This window comes from Mesoplodon bidens (assembly GCF_964165515.1).
Source record: "Mesoplodon bidens genome assembly, chromosome: 1".
Taxonomy (NCBI): Eukaryota; Metazoa; Chordata; class Mammalia; order Artiodactyla; family Ziphiidae; genus Mesoplodon; species Mesoplodon bidens.
In genome coordinates this window covers 18,247,198-18,260,606 of record NC_138176.1, presented here as the reverse complement: position 1 = coordinate 18,260,606, position 13,409 = coordinate 18,247,198, and the positions used below count along the sequence as shown (strand labels likewise).

The following is a 13,409-nucleotide window of genomic DNA, read 5'->3' as shown; positions in this document are numbered from 1 at the left end:
AAGCCAGCCAATACGATGCCCTCCCTTTGCCTTTGATGTTTATGGGGCCACCTTGGAGGGAAGGCTCGCCCTGCTGGGGACAGTGTCACCGTGAGGCCCAGATAGATACCAGACTGTGGGATTGAGAAGCCTGGTGGGCTTGGGCTTGGTGGGGGGTTGGGCAGCAGCTTCCTGGACACGTGCCTCCACCTCCCCCACAGCCACTGGAGCTTTCCCAGGCAGCTCCTCCAGACTCTGACCACCTTCCCCCTGCCTGTCGCCTTTCCTGAAACCGCATCTCCTCTCACAGGGTTACTTGCCGACCTCACGCCTGTAAAGGCTTTACCTTTTGCAGAAGTGCTTTATAATCTCTAGTGAGCTAATCCTCTTCTCCCTGGGGGATTGGTGAACTGGCTGATTTTGCTGGGAAGAAACTGAAGCCCAAGTGTGTCAGGGTGACTTGCTCCAGGTCACGCCAGGCAGATCCAGGATTGTGGACACACAACAAGTTGTCCCCAGGCAGATCCAGGATTGTGGACACACAACAAGTTGTCCCGGGCGCTGGCATGACTCTAATTACAGCCTTTGTTGTCAGGCTTCCGTAACTGATTGCTCACTGTGACACCGTCAGCTCCCTCGGGGCAGGGACTCTGGGTTTTCTGTTCTCTTCAGAGGGACTTGGCCAGACCTGCCATTCCCATCTGCTCATGGTCCAAGGACCCGCACATTCTCCAGCGGAGAAGGGCTTGCCTTCGATAGCTTTTAGCTTTGAAACCAGGAGTGGGCAAACCACAGATAGCACACCAAATCTAGCCCCTTGCTTGTTTTGGTATGGCCCATGGGATAAAAATGGTTTTGACTTTTGAAATGGTTGGAAAAAAATCAAAAGAAGGATATTTTTGGGCTTCCCTGGTGGCGCAGTGGTTGAGAGTCTGCCTGCCGATGCAGGGGACACGGGCTCGTGCCCCGGTCTGGGAAGATCCCACATGCCGTGGAGTGGCTGGGCCCGTGAGCCATGGCCGCTGAGCCTGTGCGTCCGGAGCCTGTGCTCCGCAACGGGAGAGGCCACGACAGTGAGAGGCCCGCGTACCGCCAAAAAAAAAAAAAAAAAAGGATATTTTTTGATGTGGGGAAATTACATGAAATTCAAATCTCAGTGTTTGTAAAGAAAGTTTTGTTAGAACACAGCCATGGTCACTTGTCCACGAATTGTCTAGGGCTGCTTTTGCACTACACGGGCAGGATCCTATAGTTGCAGCAGAGGCTGTATGGCCCACAAAGCCTAAAATACTTACAGTTATGGGTTGTATTGTGTGTTCTCCCCTCCCCCCCTCCCCTTCCCCAAATCCATAGGTTGAAGTGCTAACCCCTAGGACCTCAGAATGTGACCTTGTCTGGAAAAACGGTCTTTGCAGATACAATTAGTTAAGGTGAGACATCCTGGAGCAGGGTGGTCCTCTAATCCAATATGACTGGTGTCCTTACAAAAAGAGGAAATTTGGATGCAGATACACACACAGGAAAAATGCCACGTGAAGATGAAAGCAGAGATCGCGGTGGTGCTTCTCCAAGCCCAGGAGTTTCAAATGTTGCCAGCAGACCACCAGGAGCTGGCGCAGAGACAAGGAGCAGATTCTCCCTCCCAGCGCTCAGGAGGAACCAACACCTGCCAACACCTTGATCTTGGACGTTCAGCCTCCAGGACTACGAGACAATACATTTCTGTTGTTCAAGCCACACAGTCTGTGGTGCTTTGTTACTGCAGCTCTAGCAAACTAATACGTTTATTACCTGGCCCTTTACAGAAAAGGTTAAATCCCTTTAAATTAAGTAGAAATTCGGAAACAGAGTACTTCTTGTCCTCACTCAGGACCTAGCCTCGGTGTCCCAGGGCTCAGATACTGGCTCCTGTCCCCTCATTTCCTTGCTGGAGAGCATGCTCATTTCTCCACCTGTTAAAATTCATCCCTCCTGTGTCCCATTCCCTCAGGACTTGTGGATAACTGACCACTCCTAAATGCAAGTCAGTAAGTACGGACTGTGAATGGTGGGGAGAGGCTTAGTTAGTTGGCCCAGAGATAACATCTGGCTTTCTTCTTGTTTTTTTTTTTTTAATATAAATTTATTTATTTATTGTTTTTGGATGCGCTGGGTCTTCATTGCTGCCTGCGGGCTTCCTCTAGTTGCGGTGAGCAGGGGCTACTCTTTGTTGTGGTGCGCGGCCTTCTCATGGCGGTGGCTCCTCTTTGTTGCAGAGCACGGGCTCTAGGCGCGTGGGCTTCAGTAGTTGTGGCGCATGGGCTTAGTTGCTCCGCAGCACGTGGGTTCTTCTTGGACCAGGGATCAAACCTGTGTCCCCTGCTCTGGCAGGCAGATTCTTAACCACTGCGCCACCAGGGAAGCCCCTCTTCTTGTTTTAAATGTCTTATCACAGAGGCAGGAGTCTCGTGGGATGTGTCCCCTCGGGTCCCTCATTTCACATGGCTTTGGGCCTACTCTGTTCATGAATAGAAATCTCATTCTGTGATGAAAGAACCAACAACTCCTGAAGACTGTGAGACCCACAGCTGTATGCAAAGCTTCCAGGGAACCAGGCTGGGACTGTCCTGACCTCACAGGAAGACAAGGGGGTGGAGACATGGAGAAGGGTTGTTGTAAAGGCCGAGACAAGAAGCCTGGGTCCATATCCTGGTCTGGATCTGAGAACTTCATGTATTCATGTCCTAGGGCTGCCATTACAAAGCACCACAAACTGAGGGCTTAAAACAACAGAAATATATTCTGTCACTGTTCTAGAGGTTTGAGGTCTGAGATCAAGGAGTCAGCAGGGCCATGCTCCCTCTGAAGGCTCTAGGGAAGAATCCTTCCTTGCCTCTTACAGCTTCAGGCGACCCCACGCTTTCCTTGTCTGGTGGCAGCCTCTCTCCAGTCTCTGCACGTGACTTCATAGGGCCCTCTTCCCTGTATCTGTGCCATCCCTTCTCATAAGGAACACCAGTCATTGGATCTGGGGCCCACCCTACATCCAGGATGATTTTATCTCAAGATCCTTAACAAATTACATCCGCAAAGACCCTGTTTCCAGATGAGGTCACATTCTGAGGTGGATGTGAATTTGGGGCGGGGTGAGGGGATAGCTGTTCAACTCAGTACAGTCAGTGTGGTTGAAAGTGAGAGAAGCCCCAGCCAAACTTGCTTGAATCAAAAGGGAATTGTTTGGCTTCTATAACTGGGAAGTTCCTCAGGCACACAGCAGGGGTTCAAATAGTGCCTTTAGGAACCCATCTTTTTCTTCACCTCTAGGCTCTCTGCTCCTCTGCGTGCCATCCTTAGGGCGGGTTCCTCTCCTGCGTGGTGATAAGAATACCCCCCACTCCCCCCTACCCCCATCCCTGCTGCTCTAGGCCTCCATTGTCCCCACAGTCAATCCCAGTAAAGAGAGGACCTTTTTCTCGATTTTTTAGGAAAAATCCCCGGGCGACTCCATCTGGCCTGAGTGGCATGCCAATTCCTGAACAAGTGGTTGTGCAGGGGCCAGAGAGCTGTAATTAGCCTGTGGGCCTGCCTGTGTCATGTGTCCACCTGTGGAATCAGAGACTGGGGGCCACCCCACCTGAATCCTGGGGTGAAGCTGAGGATCCCTCCTGAAGTCACAGGACATAGAAGACCCTGATGGGCTTTATCAGTGGGCTTTATCAGTGGACACAACAAACACACAGCTCTAGCTCAGAGGCAACCATGTACCCAGCTTTGAAAAGAATGCTTCAAATTAAAGTTAGTGTTAGAGGCTGATTACAATGAACCATTTCCCCTACTCCTGTTTTCATTTCTTTCTGGTGAATATTACCATTGAATTGGATGTAGAACTTGGAGAGCCTTTCCCTTGGTCCTTGTTTTTGGAAAGTTCCCAAAGAGACACGATACAGGCTCCTGTGCACAGCATCTCCCCTGCACCCCACCCCGCACCCCGCTCTCCTGGTTGCTAAATGTCCTGCCAGCTGGTACTGTTCTGTCAGACCCCAAAGGTGAGGCATCATTTGTGGTCAGGCAGGAAAGCGTGTGCAGGACGGGGCGTCAAACCTGTGGCATGGCGTGCACTCTCCAACAAATGAATGCAGGCTTGTAAAGGGATTTGGACACTGCTGGCATGCTTCATGGGAGAGTGGCTAAGAGCTAACTCCTAAAGCTGTGCTTGTCTACAAGCAGCTCTTAGAAACCAGGAAGACGACTACATGAACCTTCATTCACACATTGAGCAAGCTTTATTTATTTATTTATTTTTTGAGAATGTCTATGCCAAGCTCTATTTTAAGCACGGGGAATACAAAAGACAAAGGCGATTCAAGCTGTAGAGGGGCCACTTTTTATTGGGGAAACCTGCCCAGAAACAGAAAATCATAAAACTGTGTGGCAAATATCGTGGTAAGAGAGGGGCACACACAGGGAAATACATGAGTGAGCAAGGGGCACGGTCAGGAAATTCTCCCGGAAGAGGTGGGGAAAATATGCTGTTGATCAAGGACTTGGTTTTGAAATTAAAGTGAATCAACCTAAAAATGCTTTTTGGTCTCAAATAACAGAAGACCTAGCTCAAACTGACTTCAGAAATAGCATTCATTTATCTTCTCATATAATGGAAAGTCCAAAAGAAGGCTGTTTGATAGAGAGGTCCACGTCTTCAGGACTGGGGTTCCATTTCTCTGCTTTTTCGTCAACTCTGCTATCCTCCACGGGTCAGCTTCTTTCTTCAGCTGGCTTCGCTCATGGAAACAAAATGGCTGCAGCAGATCCAGGCCTAACACCTGCACACCACATAGTCCAGGTGACCTGACCTTGCATTCCAAGCAAAGCTTCTGACATTCACTCTATTAGACTGGCTTCATTCACATGCCTGCTCCTGTGGTCAGGGGTACGTAACACACTGACCTCTTAGCCTAGGTCACAGCTCTACCCCTGGGGCTAGGGGTAGCGCCAGATGTTTGGAAGGGAGAAATGAATGCGGCCAACACATATCTGCTCTTCGTGGGAAGCAGAATGCCCCCCCCCCGAGCTTGCTGACACATTCATGAACACACACTGGCATTGGTTACAGCTGGAAGAAGCTCTTGAGTCTTCAGTGAGGAGTCTTACGACCAAGTATGGAGAGATGAGGACCCCAGCTTTTGAAAACCAAGAGGCAAAAAACCTATTCTTCAAGGAAAGAAGTCATTTCACCGCCGTTATACCTTGGCCTTTTGGATGCTTTAAACCACTTGGCTTGGCCAGACACCCCATCTTGTTGGAGAAGGGGGTCAGGGGTGCATCACCCAGGATAGCTGATGTTATCCTGCAGTACAAACGACCCCCAAATCTCATTACCTTAATACAAGCCCACTGTGAGTCCCACTGAGGCTCCAGGGCAATAGTCTTCCATGGGGTGACTCAGGGATCCAGGCGGAAGGAGTCTCCACCATCCTGTAGCTGCACTCCCGGAACCTAGAGCCTCCTAGATCAGACCAGCAAGGGAAGAGCCAGCTGGAGAGTCAAACCCTGGAAGTTAAATGCCTCCACCTGGAAGTGACGCCTGGCTCTTCTGCTCACATTCCATGGACTAAAACAGGTCACGTGGCCACATCTAACATCAAGGGACAGGTCAGTGTGCCCGGAAATAAGGATGTGCAAGCTGGTGAATGTGGAAACGCCCACTACAGTGGAATTCCTGGGTTCCTGCAGCGAGAGCAGAGAGCTGTGCCAGGTGCCTCGTCTGCTTACTTCCCTTTAACCAGTCTTCTGTGATTCCGGCTGCCACACGCAGGAGCTTGTTTCTGGAGGGGGAGGAGACTGGCAATGGGAAGATTAGCGGCTCCCTGGGTTCCACACGGGGAGCGGTATTTGCAACAATACTTTGTGAGTTCAGCCTCAAAGTAAATGGTTAATTCATCTTGTATCAACAGCACTGTGATTCATAAAGTAAACTTGGAGAATCCTTGATGTTTCAGGCCCACATTCCTTTTAATTTGGCTCCACATTCTTTTAAAGCCACAGCCTGCTCACTTAATAGAATGCAGCATGCAAATGCACATGTTTTTGCCTGGAGGCAATTTAGCCTCGCTGTTTCAATGGATGTCTTCTTTCAAGTGTATATTCTTTCTTAAATTATTTACTGGGTAAACACACTTTGCATTTTCAAAAGGGAGATTAAGACCGCTTGTGGCAGACCTAGTTGAATATAAAGCACCCCCCTCAACCTTGTCCAGAGTTAGAAGGAAGTTACTCTGGGCTTCCCCCAAAGTTCCTTCTCTGCTTCACAAGCTGGGAACCCCGCTTCCCGGCTTGTGGACCTGATTCTTTCCGGACTCTGCATTCCTTTCTGCTTTGCCTACAGCAATACCTGCCAGCGGCCCCTGGCTGTGACGGTAGGCCAGGCCTCCTCACAGATGGGGCCCACCAATGCCAGCCTTTGCTTCCCTGTCCAGGCTGGCTTGGTCTTATTCACTCAAAGGCTCCAACAGCTCACTTTTCTGGCCCTTAGAGGTATTGTATCTGCCCAACACCTTTGAGGCCCAAAACTGGGTTGGTGGCCTGGCCAGAGTCAAGCTTACTTCCAATTCTGTCAGCTCCAGCTCTTTTTTTTTTTTTTTTTTCCCCTCTACACCCTTTGTCCCACATATCTTTGTTTGAAAGCAAATACTCTCTCCTGCTGACCTCTTCCACCGCCAGCACATAGTTCCATGAGGACCTTTCCTTCTCCCCATTTGACCCAGTAGTGCTCTGAGAAGACACCACGATACAGTGTTCCATCTTTGGGGAGTTTACGTCAGCTTTTAACTTCAGCCTTTTCTATGCAGACTCCCTGTGATTTTCCTGCAAATTAAATTTGCACAGGTTTCTTCTCCATTCTCCCTTGAATGGAATGATTACAATTACAGGGGCTGCGTTCTTTCATTATCATCCTTTGGACAGTTCTCCTGGCGGCCTACGTGCCAGTAACCGTGCCGAGTTCTGGGGATGGAGAAGTGAAGGCTCCAGGCTCTGTGGACGCACCAAGGTCTTTCTGAACGTCTGTGACCCAGTGGTGCCCTTCTTGGGATCAGGTGTGTGTGCACTGAGTGAGTTAAAGACAAGCTATTAGGAAAAATCATGGGTGAAACCCACTCTTTGCTTTGAGATGAGGGAAGCCCAATTAGGAAGACTGGGGAAGAGCTGAGGATTTCGGGATTCCTGTGTATTCATTTTTCTAACCATGCCTCAGATTAAACACGTAACACCCACAGTTAATCCTTTATAAACTAGCATCATGGATGCCTTGGGGCCCTCAACCCACAAATAAAATGGTTGTCATCTGGGAGACACACTACCGTGGATGACTTAAGGCAGAATTTTAAAGAGTTTTCATGCTTTTAATCTGTTTCACTGCTGAGCTTCCATTTTGCTGATTTCCTTTGCAAGTCTGATGCGGGTGACTGTGGTACATAGAGATTTGACAGTGACTTGGGCAAATGGGGTGTGTAGGGACTGTTCTGAAGACTTATGCCCCTTCCAGGGAAAAGGGGAAAAAATCAGTTTGGATTTTAAATCAAGCCACCAAGTTACACCGATCAGTGTTCGTAATTAGCCTCACTTTAACAAGCCGCGAAGTCCCGTTTTTATTTATTTATTTGGGGGACCGAGAATCTTCCTGGTTCCTGAGTAAATATGGCCTGTTAAGTCTGAATTAGCTGTCATCGCAGAAGAATTAATGTCAGGGCGCAGCCTTTCTAGTGGGGAAGGGAAGAAATAAACGAGACAGATCTTAGCTGAGCATTACGTGATAAATGAGGACCAAGCGGATCATTCATCTCCTCGGAGGAAAGTGGACACAGGCGCTAAAGCAGTTTTGCGGAAGACGTGTCAGCAAATGTGATCATTTTGTAACCTGTCAGGAGGAGAGGGAGCTAGTCCTTCCAGGGGGCCACGAGGGAGTGGGCTTGTCTGATGTGCCCGCCTGCATCCATCCATTTAGGTTTGGGGAAGAAAGGGTTGCACAAGGAAGAATGCAACTGAAACCACAAGGATGTTGTCATTCTTCCGAGAAAGAAACTCACCCAGAAGCTAGAAAAGGCTGCGAAGGCCCTGTAGAGATTTCTTCCTGAAGATGTGAAGTTAGGAGGGTGGGGTCTCTGTTAAACCGGGGGCCTGGCTGGTCCCACCTAGCTCCTCCCATGGGAGTCCCCATCCCACGTTCTGTGTCTAGACAAGGCAGCAGACCTTTTTTTCTCCTTGGTATTTGGAGGACGGGCAGATGGGGTTTGCTGTGGGGTCTTGACAGCTGGATGAACAGCCGGCCGGAGCGCCCAACACGCTGCCTCTATTTCTGCGTGGTTGATTCTGTGGGAGTGAGCGTGGGCAGGGCTGTTTGACCCAGCTTTTTCCCTTAGACAGCCTCAGCGAGGCATTCTGATGTTCGACCTCTTTTCTCAGAATGAGGTAACCAAGTATGAAACAACTTCATCAGAAGCCCTCTGCAGGCATCTTGGAGCATGCACCTGCACTCTGGCTCTCCTTCTGAGTCCCCAGTTCCCCATCTGCATTTGGCAGAGCCAGAGCTGAGGGGATTGGAATCCCTAGAGGTGAGGGCCCACCAGCCAGAGCACACGAGGCACCCGGGTACTTTGTATTATTCCTCATTTCCATCTTTTTTTTTTTTTGCCACGGAGCACATGTAACGTTTCCTCTCGGTGTAACAGAGCGTGAGCCCCAGTGACAGATGATGGTTTCATAGCCTGAGCTGCAAGCTTGACACTTGCTTCTTAATCTTGTCCTTTTCTTCCTAAGTCTCTCTTTTACTTTTCCCCGGGTATTTCTGTACAGGTAAGTACCTTACTGACATATGTTTCCTTGGCGTCTTTCACTTTCACGGGAAACACTGCAAAAAAAATGAGGCTTGTCTCACATGTTAAATTAAAAAGAGAAGCTCGCATGGGGCCCTTGATCACTGAAAGATTACTACATGGTACTCGGAGACCAGAAAACCATTCGATTCGCTGCAGCTTCTCAGGAAGCATTTCTCCGGGTGCCTCGTGACAATCGCTGTGGCGTCGTTCGTTTGCTGGTGGATTGTTTGTGGAACCACAGAGCTGCGTGGTCACACACACACACGCAGGCACACGCACACCCCACACTGGGCTCCCCACCCCCATCCGCGAAGCCTCCATTTGATTAGCCGACTTGGTCTTATATGATCTTTGTCCTTGGTTTATCTGTGTGAATTGCTTTTCCTCCTTTGCTCTCTCCTAGAATCATCCAGAACCGCATCCTGATCGTCATTCTGGCCATCGTCCTGGTTATCACCATCCTGACAGCGATCACTTTTTCTGTCAGAAGACACTGATGTATCTGCTCTTCCTTGATAAACAGCGACCATGGCTCGTTCTGAGTAATTAAGACAAAATGGTCACATGAATCATTCTCTCGCGCTGACAGGGCCTGAATGACCCTCCCTCTCTCTCACCGCTGTTCAGCTAAAGTGCAAAGAGTGTAAAAATATTTTCTATTCCTGTTTGCATGTGGGTTGGCCTCCTTTTCTAGGTTTGTCTTCACCCAGATTTGTTTTTCAGAGGGAAAGGCGAATGTTTATTTGCCTTTTGGTAATTTCATCTACTGACCAAAATAGCCTTGGTGACATTCTTGCTTGCCCTGTGGACAGGTCAAGGGTCATGGTTTGGGAGAGGGCATGAGGAGGCAGTCAGGGGGGCTTCTGATGGACTGTGCTGTTTGTCACACACCTCTTGTCACCGATCAGCCCTTCTGTGATGTCTGAGCATGAAAAGTGCAGAGGCAAGCAGCGGCCAGAGCCAGTGACGGGCCCAGCAAACTAGCCCTGTTCCTCCCCAGGCATAATGAATATAGTTCATCTGCCTGAGAGCTTTCATTGTAAAGGTGGGTATTTAATAGCAGTTGTGCAGGAAATTGACTTAGCACTTTCCCTGTTTTTCTGTGCATATATATATATATTTTTTACCCACAATATTTTTTGCTGAGACTGCCCAATATCCACTTTTCACAACTTTGATTACTGGCTACAAGAAAGATTTCCTTGCCTTCCAAAAATCCCATACTCCCCAGAATCTGCTGGCAGAGAGAGCCCTGGCATGGTATTTAATGGTGACCTCCTCTCCCCTGACCTGTGTAAGCATCTCTGTATCCTTTCCGTCTTAATATTTGCACTGCCAAAAGCAGCCCTCATACATGTAAAAGGTCTGACAGGGTTCTCTCCACATCCATTCCAGTATGTAAAGACAGCATGAATATTTCAGGAAGAGCAAGAACCTGACTCCTTCAGTGAGAAATTTCAAATGTGATTATCAATACGGTAGAGTCCTATAGGCTGATCCACTGGAAATAAACTTGATGGAAAATGTTCACTAACCTCCTTTAAAAGAATACGGGATTGCAGCGCGTTACAAAAGGATGGCTTGGGTTTTTCACTAACAAATGTGAGCACAGCCTTCCTGAATTCACGATGTATTCAAACCTCTGCCATGCTTTGTGATTTTCTTTGGTGTCTTTCTGTCCGAGGTAACTGGGAATTGCATTTAAAATGAGTTCATTTATGACCAGGCTTCAAGGTGCCCAAGCTGAGGTCATTCTCCCGCTAGTCATAAAGCAAAATGTGTTTTTCTTAAGACTTCATAGGCACTTACAGGGTCCTTTCTATCTTTTGAGTATAATTGGAAGCTTTGAATCCTTGGAAAGCAAACCTGTTCCCTTCATAAAAAATGCTAACCACTTGTGCCCACGGGCTGAGATCACCTGGATGCAGCACTTGATTTTTTTTTTTCCCCAACTCAGAAGAGAACCATTATGGTTTAGAGAGGAAATGCAGAATGGCAGAATCCACCCGAGAAATTGTACTTATCGAAACAGGCTAGGGCCTGCATGTGCTCAGATAAATCATTTAGTATTGTGTAAATAAAGCTGCAGCATTTACTTCGCAGGGATGGTGTGGGATTTTGGCAGAGCGAAGTAGGCCAGCAAAGGAGTGGGAAGGCTGTACTGATTTTCCTATCAGCTTAAGGGATCTATCTGAGCAAGAATCTTTTATTCTGATAACGGAATTCTGTACCTGCTAAACACATTGAAGAAACAATGAAAAAGCAGGGAAACAAGCAATCTCCTTCTCGTTTTGAAACTCTGATGGTGGGGAAGTATTCTACCAACCTCTCTGGTGGCTTCCTTCGAAACAGTTGGTCTTAGCTAAAGTGTATAATCCGTCACCCAGCTACACCTCACGCCGCCAGACTCTTCCTAAGGCCACCTGGCAAGCCAGGTTGATCTGATCATCTAAACTTGCTGGCTCCTAAATATTTCACTAACACCTGGCGTTCATGTTGAAAGAGGAAATGAGGGAGTGCATCGCTCGCCCTTCAGTGGCTTCTTCTTTAGGGTTCTATGTCATTATCAGCCCTTGCCTGAGATTTTGCCCCAATTCAACCCTGAGAGTGGGAAGAAGATGAACAGATAACCCTTGGCCTAACAGCCCCATCAAATTCACCTCAAGAGCGACCCCCTAGCCCGGGATAGTGACCACTTTGTAGGAAGCTGGTCCGAAGGCCCCTGATTTCCCACCTGGCCCTCGACTCAGAGGTGCCCCAGGGGAGGAAAATTGTTCGCCCTGCTCCCCTGGGGAAGGAGGAAAGCCCACACATTCGAAGTCATTCATAGAACTGTGAAAGGTTCTAGGAACTTAATGTGAAATTGATGAATATCTCTAAAGTCAGGAGCCTTTGTTAAAAATTATGTTCAACGGGAGGGTGGGGTGTAGAAGAGGAGACGGTGGAGGAAGAGGAAGGAGGAAGCCCTTGCCATATAAAATTCATGCAGACTAAACAGTTTCCCTGGCAGCGTAAATAAAGCGGATGCTGCCCCGCTCCAGAATCAAAAGCAGTTTAATTAAAGTCTCTTAAGTTGTAAAGAGTTTTAAATGTTCCACGTTGAAGACGAGTGCCGACGAATGCCTGCAAATGCAGCGGGCCTGACGTCAGCTGCCAGGCCTGGGCTGGAAGGCCATTTGCTATTCTGTTTAAGGCAGGCTGGATTGTCTTATTTTGGAACCAGCTTGGTGGGGGGTTTGCTTTGCTACTGCTTCTGAGCCCTGAGCTTCAAAGGCTGAAATTAATGGTGAACAAAATTGTGCAGCTCTGGCCGTCCCATGCGGGGCAAGCCCATTGAGGGTTATCATTAAGTAAAGAAATAAAGAGGGGGAAAAAAGCCTGCCTGTTCCAAAAACCTCATCAGATAATGACCTCAGTGATTGGATTTTCATTACCAAGCAGCATCCAGAGATTATCTACTCCACAGAAGAAAGGAGGGGGAAGGAAAAAAAGGAAAGAAAGGAAGGCAACCGTCTTTCTCTTCCTCTCTCCTTCTGTTTTCTCTTTCTTTTGCACATCTTTTCTTTAAAACTGTCAAATCTTTTCAGTATTTCAAATCCGAGGAAAACAGCCTGCCTGCTGCTGTATTTGAAGTTGTAATGGTGTCAAAAAGTCACGACTGACTGACAGCCGTCAGTCCCAGAGGGGCTCATTAAATCATAAAAACTTGACAAGGAAATAATTGCGCATCGCCAGCAACTTGGCGCCTGTTTAGACGTTTTTATTTTCTTTCATTATTAGTCCCCACCATTACGTTCATTAACAAAGTGCATTAAACTGTTAAGGGCTAATGATTTGTTTATCGCTTTTTTAGTATTATTATTATTTAAACATTAGCTGTGTCGTGTGGTACCCAAGCAGCCTCTTGCCATCATCCGGCTGAATATTTTTCCACTCCGAGCTCTGGGTACTGTTGGAATATGAAATAGATTATTCATTACTCTCCTCTTTGCCACTGATTTGGTTTCATGTAGCGTCTTCCACGGAGAAAGATGAAAACTTGTCAAAAATAGGTTATATCTTATTCGAAGGGGCAACAATAGCAGCAGGTACAGGCACACTTTAATATTTAATTAAGGTGGATGTTAACCCCTTTAAATGACTTTAGGTGTAAGTGCTATTCAAATGCAGAAGACAAAAATAATTGTTCTTAATTTGCAACCTGTTCGGCAGGCACTCTCATGGAGATAGCTGGAAATTTAGAGCAGCATTTTTAAATAATGAAATTTCCTATCATAAATATTTATAGCCGTTTGTCTACGTAGTTGAGAATTAACTACCAGCCATGATTTCCTCATCTCTTTGGTTTGAACCGCTAGCCCAGTGGGGCACCCAGTGCTTGGGAGTGGAGATGGCTTTCCTGGGAGAAATGTGTGTCCAGAGCCAAGGACTGCTGGTTGGTTATGGCTGGGGCTGGTTTCCGAGGAACCGCTGTGAGTCCCCTGTCTCTGGTCCACTTGCCTCCCCCTTTAGCTGAGTGTGTGGTTGGAGGACTCCGGTGTGAAGTGAAAGTAAGTAGGGACTTCTCAAAGGAACACT

The 13,409-nt window shown here is 47.9% G+C and overlaps 1 protein-coding gene across 4 annotated transcripts in view; it reads left to right on the top strand.

Moving 5' to 3' along the window:
* VTI1A (vesicle transport through interaction with t-SNAREs 1A) overlaps positions 1–12,771 on the top strand; it is a 377,277-nt gene extending 364,506 nt beyond the window's left edge. For 2 of the 4 annotated variants that reach the window (XM_081231828.1, XM_081231829.1), the window contains one exon: positions 9,235–12,771. In XM_081231828.1, the coding sequence (XP_081087954.1) occupies positions 9,235–9,328 (94 nt within the window). In that variant the 3' untranslated portion in view covers positions 9,329–12,771. The remainder of the gene's footprint in view (positions 1–9,234) is intronic. The other 2 variants (XM_081231830.1, XM_081231831.1) reach the window with 1 other exon arrangement.
* Positions 12,772–13,409: the final 638 nt, after the last annotated feature.